The following is a 16153-nucleotide window of genomic DNA, read 5'->3' as shown; positions in this document are numbered from 1 at the left end:
CGACATAGCCACACATAATGTTGTTACCACGGTAACAGACCTGGAACAAAGTTGCAGGGTTTGTTTTTTTTGTTTTTTTCTCCACTAAGAAATTACTCATCTCAATAACTTTATCCTTGACGTGTTTCCTTCCAAATGAGTCAAAGACACAATCAACAACAACAACAACAAAAAAAAAAAGGGATGAATATGTGAAACTTGCTCAGCGATCAGTGACCACACACTTTTGGTTTGGTGTTTTGAGACGCAACGCTTCTTCCCAGGTGACGCCCATTCTCCCGCAGTGTTACCGTGGCAACCAATACTTGCCGAGTGTCCGCGTGTGTGAACCCTTGTGTGACGTTATGTAGTCAGTAAAAATAAAACCGATCACACGTCGCATGTGTAATGGAAATCAGTTGGGAAGAGAAACAGCTGGTCAAGATTTCCTGTATTTAGAGGAATTTAAAAGGTCTTTAAATAAGACGAGTATTATATATAACGAATAGTGTGGGAGGATGAGCTTAAATCATTTTGTTCAAAGTCAACGATCACAACGCGCTTTGCTATGTCTCACTTCAAATGCCAGACTTATCTAACGGTTTTCACATGATAAGGTATTATCGATTTGAGAATGGAACTTTGATTAATTATTTACAGGAAAAAAAAAGTTTCATCATGATTTTTCACATTTCAACACAGAACAGTTCTGAACACACCTGAGAAAAATCAGTTCAGTCAGACTGTATCAACGACGCATTGGGCAATTTATATCCTGTTGTTATTGTAAATGAAATATTAAATGTTCACGTTGTCTGTTCTGGGCCCAGACACTGACTTGGTGGAGGGACGAGAGCTGGACTGGAGTGAGACCCCGCTTACACCATTAACGTCTCAAGTGAAAGCACATTGTTTTTGTGTTTCATTTCCAAAAAGCTTCAACACGTTTTGAAAATGATGTCTGCAGACATGGAAACAGCGGAAACGCTGATAACTATGTGGTTCACGTAGGGCCACTAGTGGGTGCTGCTGTTTGCTTTTGTCATGAACATTAACAACGGGAGAACAGGGACATTCTAGTGGACAGACGACCCAGTTGGACTGTTATTACGGTGACTGTCAAAATAAAACTACCAAGTCCCAGGTCAGAGTCATTCATTGTTCTTATCGTCCATCGACTTGAGCTAGAACTATTTACTTCACTACTTACTGAGCTTTTCTTTTTTGTTTTCTTAATGTTGCATTTCTAGTGGCACAGAGCACCGTTGTGGTGTAAACACACCCGAACCCAAATCGCAACGAAAGTTTTGCATTTTCACTTGAAACGGTGTAAACGGGGCCTGAGAGAGCAGAGCTGAGGACATGTTCTGAGTTATCGGACCGGCAGGCTTGTTGTTTAGTTCTGGCCTGGTTACGGTCAACAGCAACTGCTTACTTCAATAAAATGTCAGTTGACAGTTTGGACAATTCCTCGTCTTTCTTTGCATTATGCAACACCAATGCAGCAGATGCATCAGACAAGAAAACCCCTAAAACCCGAGGAATAAAGTAAATCCTGTCCTGAAAGGATAAATAAATGTTGGGAACAGGAGCAGTTAATTAAGGTGACAAATGAAACAGGTGTCGTTTGGCCTGTTGGATGGAAACTTTCAAGAAGCTGAACATCACCAGAGGCGTCGTCTCAATGCTAAACGTGAAGTCGTCACAATTTTCAGCTTTAATAAGGAGAACTGTGACCCTCGGCTGCTTTGACGCTTTTAATATTCATCTTAAAGTAAAATCATTTACCCTGTTATTTACCAGAGTACCAGAGTTTTTGACAGTGTTTACACAGAGTCACTGAAACCGCAACTTTTCGAAAAAAAACTCCCACTCGGTTTCCATGGAAACGGAGAAAAATTTTACTTTTTCAAAACTTCTCTGTAGAAACACAACTTTTCCAAAACGCTGTTGCTGCTCATGCACAGCACGGCCATACAAAATATCTCTTCTGCACATGTGCGAGTAGACGTACAATAATAACAAAGTTTGCCTGTTTGTCTGACCATACTCCCTGTGCGGATGTTTATAGCGTCTTGTACTCTGCTGCATGTGGGTGTGGTTTCATTACAAAAACAACCAACAGCACCCACTAGTGGCCGAACACGGCAACTATTTCAAAACATTCGGCATCTCGAACTAACAGAAACCTAGGTGGGAATTTTTATATAGTCTGCGAGTTAAAGCTGTGGGTGGGGCCAGGGAGCGGCGGTGGCAGTGGGGGGAGAGGGGGATGGGGGTGCAGGGGGGGGTCAGAGGTACGAAAGCAGGGCAGTGAGAGAGGGGATCACAGGGTGAATGGCGACACTGTTTTCTGGGTGGGGTTACCTGTAGTGGGGGTGCTGGAAGTGACAGTGTGGAACCTCTGAAAGAACAGTGAAATGCATTGAGACCGTCATCCACGGCGGCAGCCAATCTTCTCCTCCCCCTTTTGTTTCTGCTATCTTCTCCACGCCGTCTAAATTTAGCTCCAGCTCAACTCACTTTCACACTTTCAGCATCTTTAACAACCCCCAACTCTGGTTTCACACTGTTTCTATTATCCCTTTTTACCTCGACTGGTTCTACTCGGTAAAACACTCTCTGTCTTTGACTGAACCTTCCAGGCACCGGGGGGGGGGGGGCGGGGCGGGGCGGGGGCAGGGGGGTGGGGGGTCTGCAACCAGCAGCTCTGGAGCCACATGCAGCTCCTCAACCTCCATAATGGCTCGATTTAGTATTCGCAGAATAAATAAACTGGCATCTTTTACTTTTTTATTTGGAATCTTATTGCATGGCCGATGATCTTTTAAATCAGGGGTGTCAAACATAAAACCGGCTCCAATCCGCCCAAAGCGCCAAGCAGATTGTACAAATTTCATCAAAAATATTGATTTTTAACAATTATATATAAATATGTGGCCCCTGAACTGAATGTGTTCTTCTTGCCAAACCGTGGGGACATACGTATGAATATTAAATACTTATTTTGGTTTTGGCAAAACATTTTTTTTGCCAAAAACAAATTTCTACTTAAATTTCATGAATAATTCACTATAAAGGTGCATATCCCAAAATTAGAATACAACTTCCAAGTTTTTTAGTTTATAAATTAATTCTACACTCATGAAAAATACTTCCAAGCACTTTTAAATAGAAAAGAGTTGACAAGAATATAAACATCGCTCATTTTAAGGTATTTAGACAGTGAGTAAATAGAAGAGTAGCAAAAGAAAAGAATATAAACAACAAATGATAAGTTTGTGAAACAATAAAAGTTGAAATATATAATCAGACAATGTCCGTGATGGTGTTTACATTCTTACAAGAGTTAAAAGAGCAGTGTGTGAATTATATGGAAGTTTCATATTTTGGATTAAATTAAAGGAAACTTGTCATTTTACATTATAGAATTATTCCACATGTAGTTTTCACATGTTTTGTGGATCCAGACAGATTTTATTTAGAACAATGGGAACAAAATTGCATCTGTTTTCATGTGTTCTGGTGGGCCAAACAGTTTCTATTTGTTTCTGTTGTACTGCTGCTGTTTTCTGTGACTCTCAACCCTAAAACGTTCTCTTCTGTTTGTGAAAGTTGCAGACCCCCATGTTTTTCGTTTTTTTTGTTAGTTTTTTTCCAATACTTTGTAATCTCTCTTGTTTAATCCCCTCAAAACCGTTGATTTCATCCCGGCTCTTACCCATCTCCTCCAGCTCTGAAGTCATGGACTTGGACCGCAGCGCGATGGCCGGCGTGCTCAGCCTCTTGCTCTGCTGCGGGACTGGAGACGGACAGACTGCAAGTTAAGACTCAAGTCACCACCAACAATCATCCCAGGGGCGGTTCGTCTCTTACTCTTCTTCCTCGTGCCCTCCTCCATGTCAGGGTTGCGTGTTACCATGACGACCTTGACCATCAGGCTGTTGCCGCCCTGCCGGATCATGTTGACGACCTGCCGGTGGCCGACCTTCACCACATTCTGCCCGTTGACCTGAGGCGCAGACGCCAAAGCTTATCAACACGGTATATATATCGTTTTTGCTTTGTTTGCTTTTTAACAATTTTTCGTCAACTGTTAGTCGTCTGTCAATAAAGCAGATGGACGTGAAAAGTGACAGGCAGGACGGCAGTAAAACCAAGCGATCACTTCCAGTTTAGGGGGTTTATGAAAAACAATGTCTGGGAGTACCAGCAGGTCAGAAAACTTGACGAGCCTTGAAAATAATGGATCAAATATTGGTTGTAAATACAGTAGTTTTTACACGTTGATGGAAGAGCTTCAACCTTGGGTTTGCTCTCTGTTTACTTTTGAGCCATTCATCCGTCTTCTGGATGAGTTTATGGACAGTCCATCATGGGGCAAGCCGAGAGACAATCTCCGCGTTTGAATCATCAATTACTCTCAAACGCATGTGTTTCGACAGTGTGAAGAAAACCAGACCACCGGGAGTAAAACCCAGGCACACACAGGGAGAGAAGAGAACAGAGAAAGGCCCAGGGGCCAAAATCAAACTAGGGATCTTCTCAGGGTGAGACAAGAGGGACTATTCCACTACTCCACTGAGCAGTAGGGTTTTACTGGTCAGCTCACGATGGAAGACGGAACAAGTAAGGTTGAAAGGCCCAGATTACACAACATTTTCAAGTGAAAACTCAAAACTTCCCGTGTGTTTTGGGTGTCCGTTTACTCGACAACGATGCTCGGAGCCACTGAAAACACAACCTTTTGAAAACGGCTCCCAAGGAGGGGCTTTTTGAAAACATTCCGACTCCGTCTCCATGGAAGCGGCCCGAAAACGCGCCTTTCTGGAAACGCTCCGATCCCGTGTGGATGGCAAAACGCTACTGTTCATGCTCACCACGGCTGTAGTAAACAGCTGTTGTGCACATGCTCAGTAGATGGACAATAAGAACAGTGTTTGCCTCCAGAGTGTCTTGACTTCCAGTCCATATTCTCCTGGGACATTTATGTGAAACTGCATCGTTTATGTGTTTTCATTTGAGAAAACATTAGCATTTACATGGCAACATTTAAAAAATCATGTAGTTAGCATGTCACACCACTAGTGGCTGCTGTTTGTCAACATAATTACAATCCAACTTGGTCGTGTGTACATACGAATGTCTGTGTGCTCCGATGTTAATGTTTATAGCGTATTGTTCTCTGCATGCATGTTCGTATGGTTTCATGAGAAAAACCAACAACAGCACCCACTTGTGGTCTGGCATGCTAACTACATAGTTTTCAAAACGTTGCCATGTAAATGCAAAACTTTTCCTGAAATGAAAAGGCAAAAACGATACGTTTTCATTTGAAATGTCGTGTAAACGGGGCCTTCATGTTTAACTTATTTGTCTTTTCATGCAAAAAGATGACAATTCTGACTATATTGTTGTGAACGTGTCTCTTTAAATCCTTCTTCAAAACATTTTTAAGAATAGAATAAATCAATTTCTAAAATTGAATATCACAAATATGATTCTGTGCAGCTGGAACATTTTTTTTCAGTCCTATTGCTTTCCTGGTTTGCATGCTGATTAATCTAACTAAAATTAAATTAAAAAAGAGCTATTAATAATAATAATTATAAATAAATAAAAATAAAAATTTGTAAAACTCTGCATTAGTGAATCTCAAAGTTCTGAAAAAAAACCCAATACAGGCTAAAACCAGCAATATGAAACATCTCAGAAACATTAATAAAATCAATCGTTGGATAAATGTGGTCGTACCTCAATAAGGAAATCCCCCATCCTGAGCCCGGCTCTCCAGGCCACGCCCCCCTCGTCCACTGACTCCAGGTACTGCAGGGCGGGGAAGGCCGGCGTGGGCGTGAACTCTTCGATCGGAGTCTGAGCTGGAGACACAAACAAAGCGGGCGCTGGTTTGGCCCGGAGACTGCAGGGCAACGTGTCTGTGATGGTGTCGGGTTTCTTACCTTTGGCGCCTCGCAGCACGAAGCCGAAACCCTCGCTGTCTTTCTTCTGCAGAAGCACCGTCTTCTCCTTGATAATGTAGTCACTGACAGAGAGAAGCGCACAGAGAGGACATGCAGTGAACCTTTCTGCTCCATTTAGCTCTCGAATCAGAACAGCTGATGTTGGGAAGGCAAGTTTAGATGAGAACTGAGTAATTACCAACCAGTATAACTCTTCAATAATACATTGTTTTCAAGTACAAAGTGCTTCCTTCCTTCTTCTATATTGTTTCATCCAACGTAAGGTCACATGGTCGGCAAAAAGCACGGTGAACCCTAAACTGGGATTTTCGACCTTTTCACAACCAAGAGCGACTATAAATTCTACTTTTAAAAACTTCCTGATCAATCAAAGGTGCAAAGAGGCGAAGATATTTAGAACGAAAACACAAGTCGGTTCAGTCTCCTTTCCAGCACATTGCAGTTTACCATTAAGTTTGGTTGAACGTTATTAGGAACGTGTTCTCTAACAAAACTACACGCTTCGTAGGTATTGTCACAACACTAGAAAACAAAGTAAACAGCTCCTCCACTGGCGCAAAGTGCAAAAACATTTGACTCAGTTTTCAAGTGAAAACGCAAAAGTTTTTGTTGCCTTTCGGTGATCCATTCACATGACAACGGTGAAAACATAACCTTTTCAAAACCAGCTCCCAAGGTGGAACTTTTGGAAAACGGTCAGACTTCGTCTCCTTGGAAATAAGGGGAAAACGCTGCTGCCGCGCATGCGCACCACAGCTGTAGTACGTAGTTCTGCACACGCCCAGTAGATGGACGATAAGAACACGACCAAACTCAAGTGCGTTTGACACCCCTGCGTTAGTACATCGGCTCCAACACACAGATCCACAAGAGAACAAGTTCACGCCTGTTTTAATACTCCCTTCAATAAACCAGGCCCAAAATGACAGACAGAATTTAGATCGAGAACCATCTACGCACAGGGAGAACATGCAAATTCCACACCGACAGCACCTGCTCATCGCATGTTGGAACAGCATTCGAAAGGAAAATGAAAGTAATATGAATTTTGTTAAATAAATAATTCGCAAAACACAACGTTCCATACATTTAATACATAATTTAGTTCAAGACAAGTCTGTAAAAAGAATCATTTAAATGATCTTTTATCTAACTTCACTTCAAAAGGCCGAAGCTAAAACCTGAATTTTTTTTTTAAATAAAACAACAGTGCCCAGTCAAAATGTCTCATCAGTCAAACGCTAACCACCGCTGCAATCGCAGCAGCACAGCGGCGACTTACAAACAGTCTTTTGCTGCGCTTCACTTCTCGGTGTGTTTTTGACAGCGAGCCCAGAGCTGATTTCTAGCAGAACCTCAGTAAGAGAAGCTATATATACAGTACGGAGCGACGGGGCCGCTTGTTGCCTCAGCAACGGCTCCGGCTGGACGCAGGGAAACTTGTGCGGGTCCACAGCCGAGCCCAGCCATGTAATGGTAAACTATTAGTCAGCGACAGCAGAGGAGAGGCGCTGCACGCTCGCAGGTGGAGCTCGTACAGAATAACACACTTTATGTTCTGCGCCGCGGCGCCAGCAGATGGGAAATGTGTGGTGGCGTCCAAGTGTTGTACTTAAAGGAGCAGCGTGCGATGTTTGATACTCACTGAAGTTATGCTGATAGAACAGGAACTTCATGAGTATGTTTCTATAAGTGTACAAACATCTGAAAAGATGAATGGCCGTCTTGGTGTTGGCTCACAACGAGCCCTGTGTTCAGATATTACAAGTCCTACGACCTCTCATACTCTGCATCTGATATAGCTCTACTCATAGAATGATTAGGAAAGGGTTAAGGAAAGAACAACCCCCGATTCCCAGAATAATTTGGGACAATGCGTTGAATGTCCCGCATGATGCCAAATTCCCTTTCTAATGGTTTTCTAGCAGTAATATGTGTCCCCACAGCCTCCAGACTCCAGAAGTGAAGAAAGTCTGTCACCGCCCTCACTTGCTTGATTACTGTATATGTGCTCATAAGGGCCAATCAGAGATTTCCCCCTTCATGACATCATGAGGGGAAGTACCCACTCCCCCTGATACTCACTTTGACCTTCCCACAGGTAGATGAGCTCTGCCCTCTGAAATTACAAGCAGGTGCAGTTTGTTTTTTTCTCCTTGCATATTCTACCTGAAAACAGACAATGGGGTAAGTGTGGGCAGACACAGCTGATTGGTATTTAAAGGTACAGACACAAAAACTGCCTGTTCTCAGTAGAGCTCAAAAGAGGGACTGAAATTCAGGACCAAAGCCGGATTTGGGGAAATACACTTTGAATACAATGTTGTCGGACAACTATGTGAAATAGTTGAAAAAGTATACTATGGAACTCCGGTTTCCTCCCGAGTCAAAAAAACATGTGAGGTTAATGGACGACCTGAAATTAGGTGTGAATGTGAGTGTGTGTCTCTCTGTGTTTGTCCTGTCCAGGTGTATCCTGCCAAAATAAAGGCACAACTACAGGCAAATTTAGTCACCAATTAATTGAATTAACCTCAAACGTATGTTTTTTTGCACTGTGGGAGAAAACCTAAACTCAACCAAGAGTTACCGCCAAGCCTGGACTCAAACTACACACTCCCACCCCAGTGCGGCCAAACTCTCCTGAATGAACGGGCCATACAGTCAGTGAGGTGTGTGCACCATGCATCACACCGTAACCACATGCTGATAATCCCATCGCGAACAAAAATAGTCCCAGCCTTCTCCATCTGTTCATCCCTCTCTCTGTCACTCCTCATTGGATTTATTCTCATTTTCTCTCTTTTTTTTTTTTTTTTTACATCTCGATGGCCACTCCACCCTGCTCTGCTCCACACTGGCTTCCTGCCCTTGTTCTCCAAACTTGTAATCATACAGTAACTTTCCTCCTAATCACATTTCCCCCTCCCGCGACCGGCTTCATTCAGTCCATTGAAAGTGTGATGCTCTCCACAGGCTGCGAGAGCCTCTGTGATTCTGCCAAATCTCTCTGTCTTTGCTATGTCTGCCCTCTTCTGTCCATTTCTAGTTTATAGGCTGGACTTTAAATGTTCTAGATCATTGGTTCCCAACTTGGGTTCTGGGCCCCCTCTCTTAGGGCTTTCAAACCATAACAGCAGCGCTATGCAAAATTCAGTGTTGCTCCAACCAGCCAATCAGAAATCAAACCCTATATAGTGTCATCGGGGGTTCAGCCAATCACAATCAAGGTAGGGTCCCACAAGTAGGCAGCTCTGCTCTGGCACATGGCACCATGAGAGGAAGGACTTCCTCCTCTTCCCAAGATTTGCATGTGTGGGCGGAGCCAGTCCAGCTCACACAGACACAGCAGATTCTGAATGCAGCTCCTATGATCCAATATTCAAATGGGGGAAATTCAAGGAAAAGCTGAATTTGGGGCAATAAACTTTGAATACAATGTTTATGGATCAACAAGACGCATGTGAAAGTGTTGCAGGTTTCTCACTACACCTTTATTTCAGGCAGGCAGTCGAGACAAAAGTTTAGGAGCCACTGTTCTGTAGGAGCATGTGAATAAATGAACACAGTTCATTGTTAGTAGTGAAAAACAAAAGAAATCTGCATGTATTTACAGTATAATGTAAATTCGCTTTTTTTTAAAGCTTGTAATTACATTCACAGATCAAATCCAACTGACAGAATTTAAACTGTTTCCCTGGACAGGCAACAATCATAAACTTATTCCTCCTCTCACTGCACGTCACTGTCATACATACATATTGTCCAGTGGACAAGGTTCAGTTTGTACTTCTCCACGATGAAAATCCCCCCCAAAAAGTTTTCAAGTTCTCATTAACTTTTTTTTTGTCGTTGAGGTACTCCATAAAACAGATGCTGAGAAATTACCCCAGAGAAACTGTTCCATCCATCAGCAAGGGAACTAATCAGCCCTGAGGTAATGATCTTGACTTTTTTTTTTTTGGTTAATTTAAAATAAAAGGTGCTTTATGATTGCTTGGCCCGGCTGAGTTATTCCATCAACATCATGTACTAATATGCAGGTTGACGGCAAAACAGGAGAAAATGCGGGACTTCCTCGATGAGGCTTTGAGGACTGCTGCATACATGCACCAAAGCTTTCCACACAGCCGACAGTGACAACAAGGTGACGCTCGCCAGGGAAAGTCCTCTGCAGTGCCAACAAACAGAGCAACACCTCTGATGCTTCAGATCACAACATGCATGTCAGCGTCACCACACACTCACTGGAGGAGTGTGTGTGTGTGTGTGTGTGTGTGTGTGTGTGAGTGTGTGTCTTCGTTTGAGAGTTGCAACCTCTCCATTCAACACTTAAGTCTAACTCTGGCTCTGCTCATCGAACACATTACGATCTGCAACTGACTTCAATGAGATGGTTTCCATTCAAAGAACCACGACTACATTTTTTTTTTTTTAATTTAACCTTTATTTTACCAGAAAAACCTTATTGTGATTAAAAATCTATTTTTCAAGAGCGTCCTGGCCAAGACAAGTAGCAGTACATTAAGGTTCCAGACAAAACAGGCACAAAAACCACATAAAACATATAAGAAGATATAAGAAGACATTTTTCTTATATATCTATATATATATATATATATATATATATATATATATATATATATCGTTATCTAAGTTGCCCACAAATTAAAATTCAAATTAAGTCCATCATTCAAACATCTGCAGATAGATGTGTCTGTTTCAAAGTCTGTTTCTAAGCAACTTTTTAAAAGAGTCCAGTGAAACCAGGTTTTTGAGCTTCAGGGTTTTTTTGTAATTCGTTCCAGGCTGATGGGAGCCGCAAACCTGAAACCTTTTTTCTCCACTTCAGTCCTGACTTTAGGAACAGACAATAAAAGCAGCGAATGCTAGAAATAACCCCAAATCGAATTTACAAAGAGAAACAACAAAGATGTTGGAAACAATCCTAATGGGGGGAAAAAAAACTCAAATGCTGCATGATGTGACGAGTTCAAACTTCGAGACTCACAGAGGCACGTCGGCAACTTCGGGAAACATCTGGAAACACCAGCTCATAACTGCATTGAAGCACATTACGTTCACCTCAAGACGTGCGAGACTTTGAGCTGCATCTTTTTCTTGGTCACCGCAACGTTTTCATGTGAAAACGCAAAACTCGTTGCGTGTGGGTGTCCCGTTCACACGGCGGACGGTGCTCGGAGCCACTGAGAATACAACTTTTTTTCGAAAACGCTCCGACTCCGTCTCCGTGGAAGTTTCGGAAAATGCAACAACACGTTTCTGCCCTTTCCGTGTACATCATTGTCGAAACGTTGCCGTCTAAACACGAAAGTCTTCTGAAACGAAATGCAGAAATGAGGCGTTTCCACTTGAAATGTTCCCACTCAGGCTCAGAATGTAATCAACATAAAGCCCATTGAGGCTTTGACGCTACACTCCCTACATACATTTGTGCCATCGCACTAAAACACCTGCCACCAAGCGCCTACATCAAGACTCGGAGAAATACAGCGAAATACGCATTTTAGACCAGTGTCTGGATCCTCTGTAGTATGAGCGTCAAACATAAGACCAGTCCGCCAAACCTGTCCTGCCAGAGGCTCCGATCCGGCCGACAAACCTCCAAGCAAATCTTAAAAAATGACAAAGGAAACTTTGATTTTGTAAAGAGCAGTTGACACGCCAACACTGACACCCGAGCTGAGACATGAGTCAGTTTAGGGAGTTTGGAAAAACACCCATAATGCAACAGCTGTAGGAGACGTTTTTTGAGACATTTCACTGCATTTTGCACCAGAAGGTTTCATTAGAAATGTCATATACTCTGCGCCACAACGATGAAAAAGTTTAAAGTTTAAATTCACAGGTTATTATGGCCCTATTTCACCGGTCTGACCCAGTCAAACTTCGTCCAGGGGTCACATTCAGTACTATCCCGAACAGCATAAAAACCTTTAAATAGGAAAAAAAAAACTTTAGAAAAAACTTTCAACTTAAGCAGTTAAACTAAAGATTTTCAGCATTTTTTTTTTTCTTTCTAGCCTCCTGGTGCAGAATACAGTGAAATGTCATAAAACCAACTTGTTTATTTATCTAACTGATCCTTTCTTTCAAAGGCGCGTGACTGACAAGCCTCATGATTGAGAGAAATACATGAGAGGAAAGTGGCGTTGACGTTAATGGTGACTTGTCCAGGGTCTAACAGGCTCTGTTGGAGGGAAAAGCTGAATTCGGAAGTGAGAAGCTCACAGATGTTTAAAGCATTCACACGTCTTAAAAACTCAAACGTTTCGTATCTCATCTGTCTGAGGCCCAAACTTCCACACTGAACTCATCTCAAGTGTTCAATATTTTCTGTCGAAGCACCAAACTTCAACTCACGACCAGTGTCGTCTTCAAAGAGTCCCTCAAACGTCCTCAAGTCCCACACGCCGTGGTCACACTTCGGGCAGTCAAGAGTTCAACATGCTGCGAACTCGACGAGGAGACAGTGGAACGTTGGAAACCAGAAAAACACTCGTTGCAAACAGCCGGATCGCTGCCGAACATCAAGCAGAGCTGGAGGCGTTATCATGCGATGGCAAAGCTCACGAACCACATCGTCGTAACGTTCCATGATAAAACGGCAACGTCTTGAAAACGATGTCCGTTGGCATGGAAACGGCAGAAATGCGGAGAACGATGTGGTTCGCGTGGCAGGCTACGAGTTGCTGCTGTTGATTGTTGTTTTTGTAACGAAGCCACACACACACACACATGCTGCAGAGAACAACAACTCTATAAACATTAACAATGGGAGAAGACCATGGAGTTGGATTGTTATTACGGTGACTGTCAAAATAAAACGACCAAGTCCCAGGAGACATTGGAGTCGTGACACGATGGAGGAAACATTGTTCAGATTGTCCGGCTACTGAGCATGTGCAGAAGAACTGAACCCATGAGGCCTCAGAAAGTTGTGTTTTCCCCCGTTTACAGGACAACGGAGTCGGAGCGTTTTCAAAATAAAAAAGTCCAGAGCTCCACTGTCATTTAAAGAGACACACAAGTTTTGCGTTTTCCCTTGAAAACGTCGTCCAAACAGGGACTCAGTTTCAACACGTTCAGATTGTTGCCTGGACGCAGCATCACTCCGTCCCGCGCTCCCTCTCCATCCTTATTTACAGGAGAAGAAAATACTGAGAGTGACGGGACTACGTCCTTCAGAGGATCCGGTCACTGATTGCTGCTGTCATCAGAAAGTGACGGCGCTGGACGACGCAGCAGCGTTCTGTGAGTCTCACACTGCATCAGGTAAGAAGCCAAGGTTTGGCCAAGCGGGCTTCCATAGAGTCAGAAAGAAGCTGGAACTTGTCATGCATGCTGCATCATTAAAACTCCCTCACTGTGCACGACGAGTCGCTCTCTCTCTCTCTCTCTCTCTCTCTCTCTCTCTCTCTCTCTCTCTCTCTCTCTCTCTCTCTCTCTCTCTCTCTCTCTCACACATACACACACACACACACACACACACACACACACACACACACACACACACACAGGTAAACATACGCAACGGACGCCAGAATTGATGCATTCAACTTGCCAGAAGAGGATCAATTAACCAGCAATGTCTTATTATTTCTCGTAGAGAACAAACACGCCATCCAGGCACGCACGCACGCACGCACACACACACACACACACACACACACACACACACACACACACACACACACACACACACACACACTCACACACACACGAACAAAACACGCACATTAATCTGTACATCAGTTAAAAAAAAAAAAAAAAGAAAGAAAAGCAGCAGGCTGCACTTCTGCCAGTGCAGCAGAGCTAAAGGACATTTGATCAGAGAGCAATTCAAAGCAGAGAGAAAGAAAACGACACACACACACACACATGTTCATACAGCGAAACGACTGCACTGCTCATACACCGGGCTGTGCAGCGGCAGCAGCTCTCGTCCGTCTTCAACACACACGCACACTGAAGCAAACACATCCTTCTGCAAGCATGCTTTGTAACATCTGTCAGTCTGTCTAATCGATCCTGCCCTGCCATCCATGATGTCCACATGCATGCACCCCCCCCCCCCCCCCCCCCCCCCACCCTTTCTCCCCTCTCGGCAGCTGGAGGTGGAGGAAGAGAGGGAAAGCGAGGGGAGGGAGTTGGAGGGGGGGGGGGGTATAAAAAGCCATGGCAGGTACCTGTAAATGAACCAGACGCTCCTATTCACAGGGCCAAGCGACGGCCAGGAAGAAGAGAGAGAGAGGGAGAGGGAGAGATCCTCCTCGCCGCATGCCCCCATCGCCATTTCCTCCCCTCCCTCTCCTCCTCCTCCTTCTCCTGCTCCTTCTCCTTCTCCTCCTCGTCTTCCAGCGAGACAGCAGCGAGCGCAAGCCGCGAGAGAGAAGGAGGAGGAGGAGGAGGAGGAGAGGAGGAGAGAGAGATGGAAGAAGGGAAAGGGAGAGGGCCGAGCTCTCCCAGCCCCTTCATACTTAAGACAGAGAGAGGAGGAATGGTGGAGAGAGAGAGAGAGAGAGAGAGAGAGAGAGAGAGAGAGAGAGAGAGAGAGAGAGAGAGAGAGAGAGAGAGAGAGAGAGAGAGAGATGGAGATGGTTTGCTGTGACTGCGACACAGAGAGAGAGGAGAGAAAAAAGAAGGAGGGGGAATAAGGTGGCTTAAAAAAGGAGAGAGAGAGAGAGAGAAATTAGGTAATTTAGAGAGAGAGAGAGAGAGAGAGAGAGAGAGAGAGAGAGAGAGAGAGAGAGAAGAGAGAGAGAGAGAGAAAGAGAGAGAGAGGTGATTGGGTTTGTTCACAGGGGGCTTCATGCACAAACACATAAAGTCGACACATTCATGCAATCAAGTCACACGCAGGAGCACATGCTCTCTCCATCCAACCAAATCCTTTCCCTCCACTCCTCCTCCACTTCCTATAGTTTATATGTATAGTATTCACTCCTGCCTATTTATCACTGTCATGATTTCCCATTCATAAAAATGGATGCGACGGAGATATGTCTCCACGATACGGTGTTTCACTCAAAAACCGGGGGGATGAGAGAGGCCTCGTCGGCGACGGGAGAAAAGGTATCACAGCCTCACGTCAGAATGTTTAAGGGGAAGAGAAAAAAAAAAAAGAGAGATCATTATGTAATATTACACTGTAAATTCAGCCTCATTTGCGTGATGGGAGTAAATCTGACTTTGTGCTCGTCCTTCTGGAGCCCCTGCTGCTGTCCTCCTGCTGTTATTGACCCCGAGTGTCTTTAAATCACACTTAACTAACCTCACACCCACCACCTCTTTCCTCCACACACACACACACACATACACACACACACACACACACACACACACACACACACACACACACACACACACACACACACACACACACACACACACACACACACACACACACACACACACACACACACACACACACACACACACTTGCTGTAAACAAAGCATGAATGAGAGGGTAGAGCATATGAAAGAGGGGGTGGGAGGGTCATCAATGCAGACAGGAAGAGAGGACAGAGAAACAGCTGGCAGATGAGTGGCGGAAGGAGGAAGAGGAGGAGGGAGGGAGAGAGGGAGGGAGGGAGGGAGGGAGGGGGGGTGCAGATTCGCTCAAATAGGCACTCACATCATCTCTTAGTCAGAACATCCTTCCACGTATGTCGAAGTTGTCCTCCGTCGACTTGCCCTCCCACCCTCCCTTCTTCAATCTCTATGCTCTCTCTCTCTGTCTCTCTCTCTCTCGCTCTCTCCCTCTTGGCTCCCTCCTGCATTCGAGGACGATCACAGCCTCTTGTCCTCTCTCCTCTCACATCTCTGCCTTTTTGTTTCACTCGCTGCATGACAGGCTATACCACTGCGATGCTGTGTGTACAATATGTGTGTGCATGCATGTGTGAGGGGTGAGCGAGAGAGAGCGAGAGAGAGAGAGAGAGAGAGAGAGAGAGAGAGAGGGGTGGGGGGTGGGGAGAGGATGCAAATGTTGACAGAAGGTCCATATGATTGTGTGTGTGTGTGTGTGTGTGTGTGTGTGTGTGTGTGTGTGTGTGTGTGTGTGTGTGTGTGTGTGTGTGTGTGTGTCCATCAATTAATCTATTGCACCCTGCAGTCCCACTCTGATGCTTCCTCTTATTACACTTTAGCTCAAGATCAATGTCAGAAAA

The 16153-nt window shown here is 44.3% G+C and overlaps 1 protein-coding gene across 1 annotated transcript in view; it reads right to left on the bottom strand.

Moving 5' to 3' along the window:
- shank1 (SH3 and multiple ankyrin repeat domains 1) overlaps positions 1-16153 on the bottom strand; it is a gene marked incomplete at its 5' end in the record, with an annotated part of 66293 nt that overhangs the window by 13413 nt on the left and 36727 nt on the right. The window contains 4 exons of the mRNA XM_080487278.1: positions 3701-3781; positions 3856-3991; positions 5734-5858; positions 5940-6022. Of these exons, the coding sequence (XP_080343404.1) occupies positions 3701-3781; positions 3856-3991; positions 5734-5858; positions 5940-6022 (425 nt within the window). The remainder of the gene's footprint in view (positions 1-3700; positions 3782-3855; positions 3992-5733; positions 5859-5939; positions 6023-16153) is intronic.

This window comes from Lipophrys pholis (assembly GCF_963383615.2).
Source record: "Lipophrys pholis genome assembly, chromosome: 19".
NCBI classification, from domain to species: Eukaryota; Metazoa; Chordata; class Actinopteri; order Blenniiformes; family Blenniidae; genus Lipophrys; species Lipophrys pholis.
This window is presented reverse-complemented; position numbering and strand designations above follow the sequence as displayed.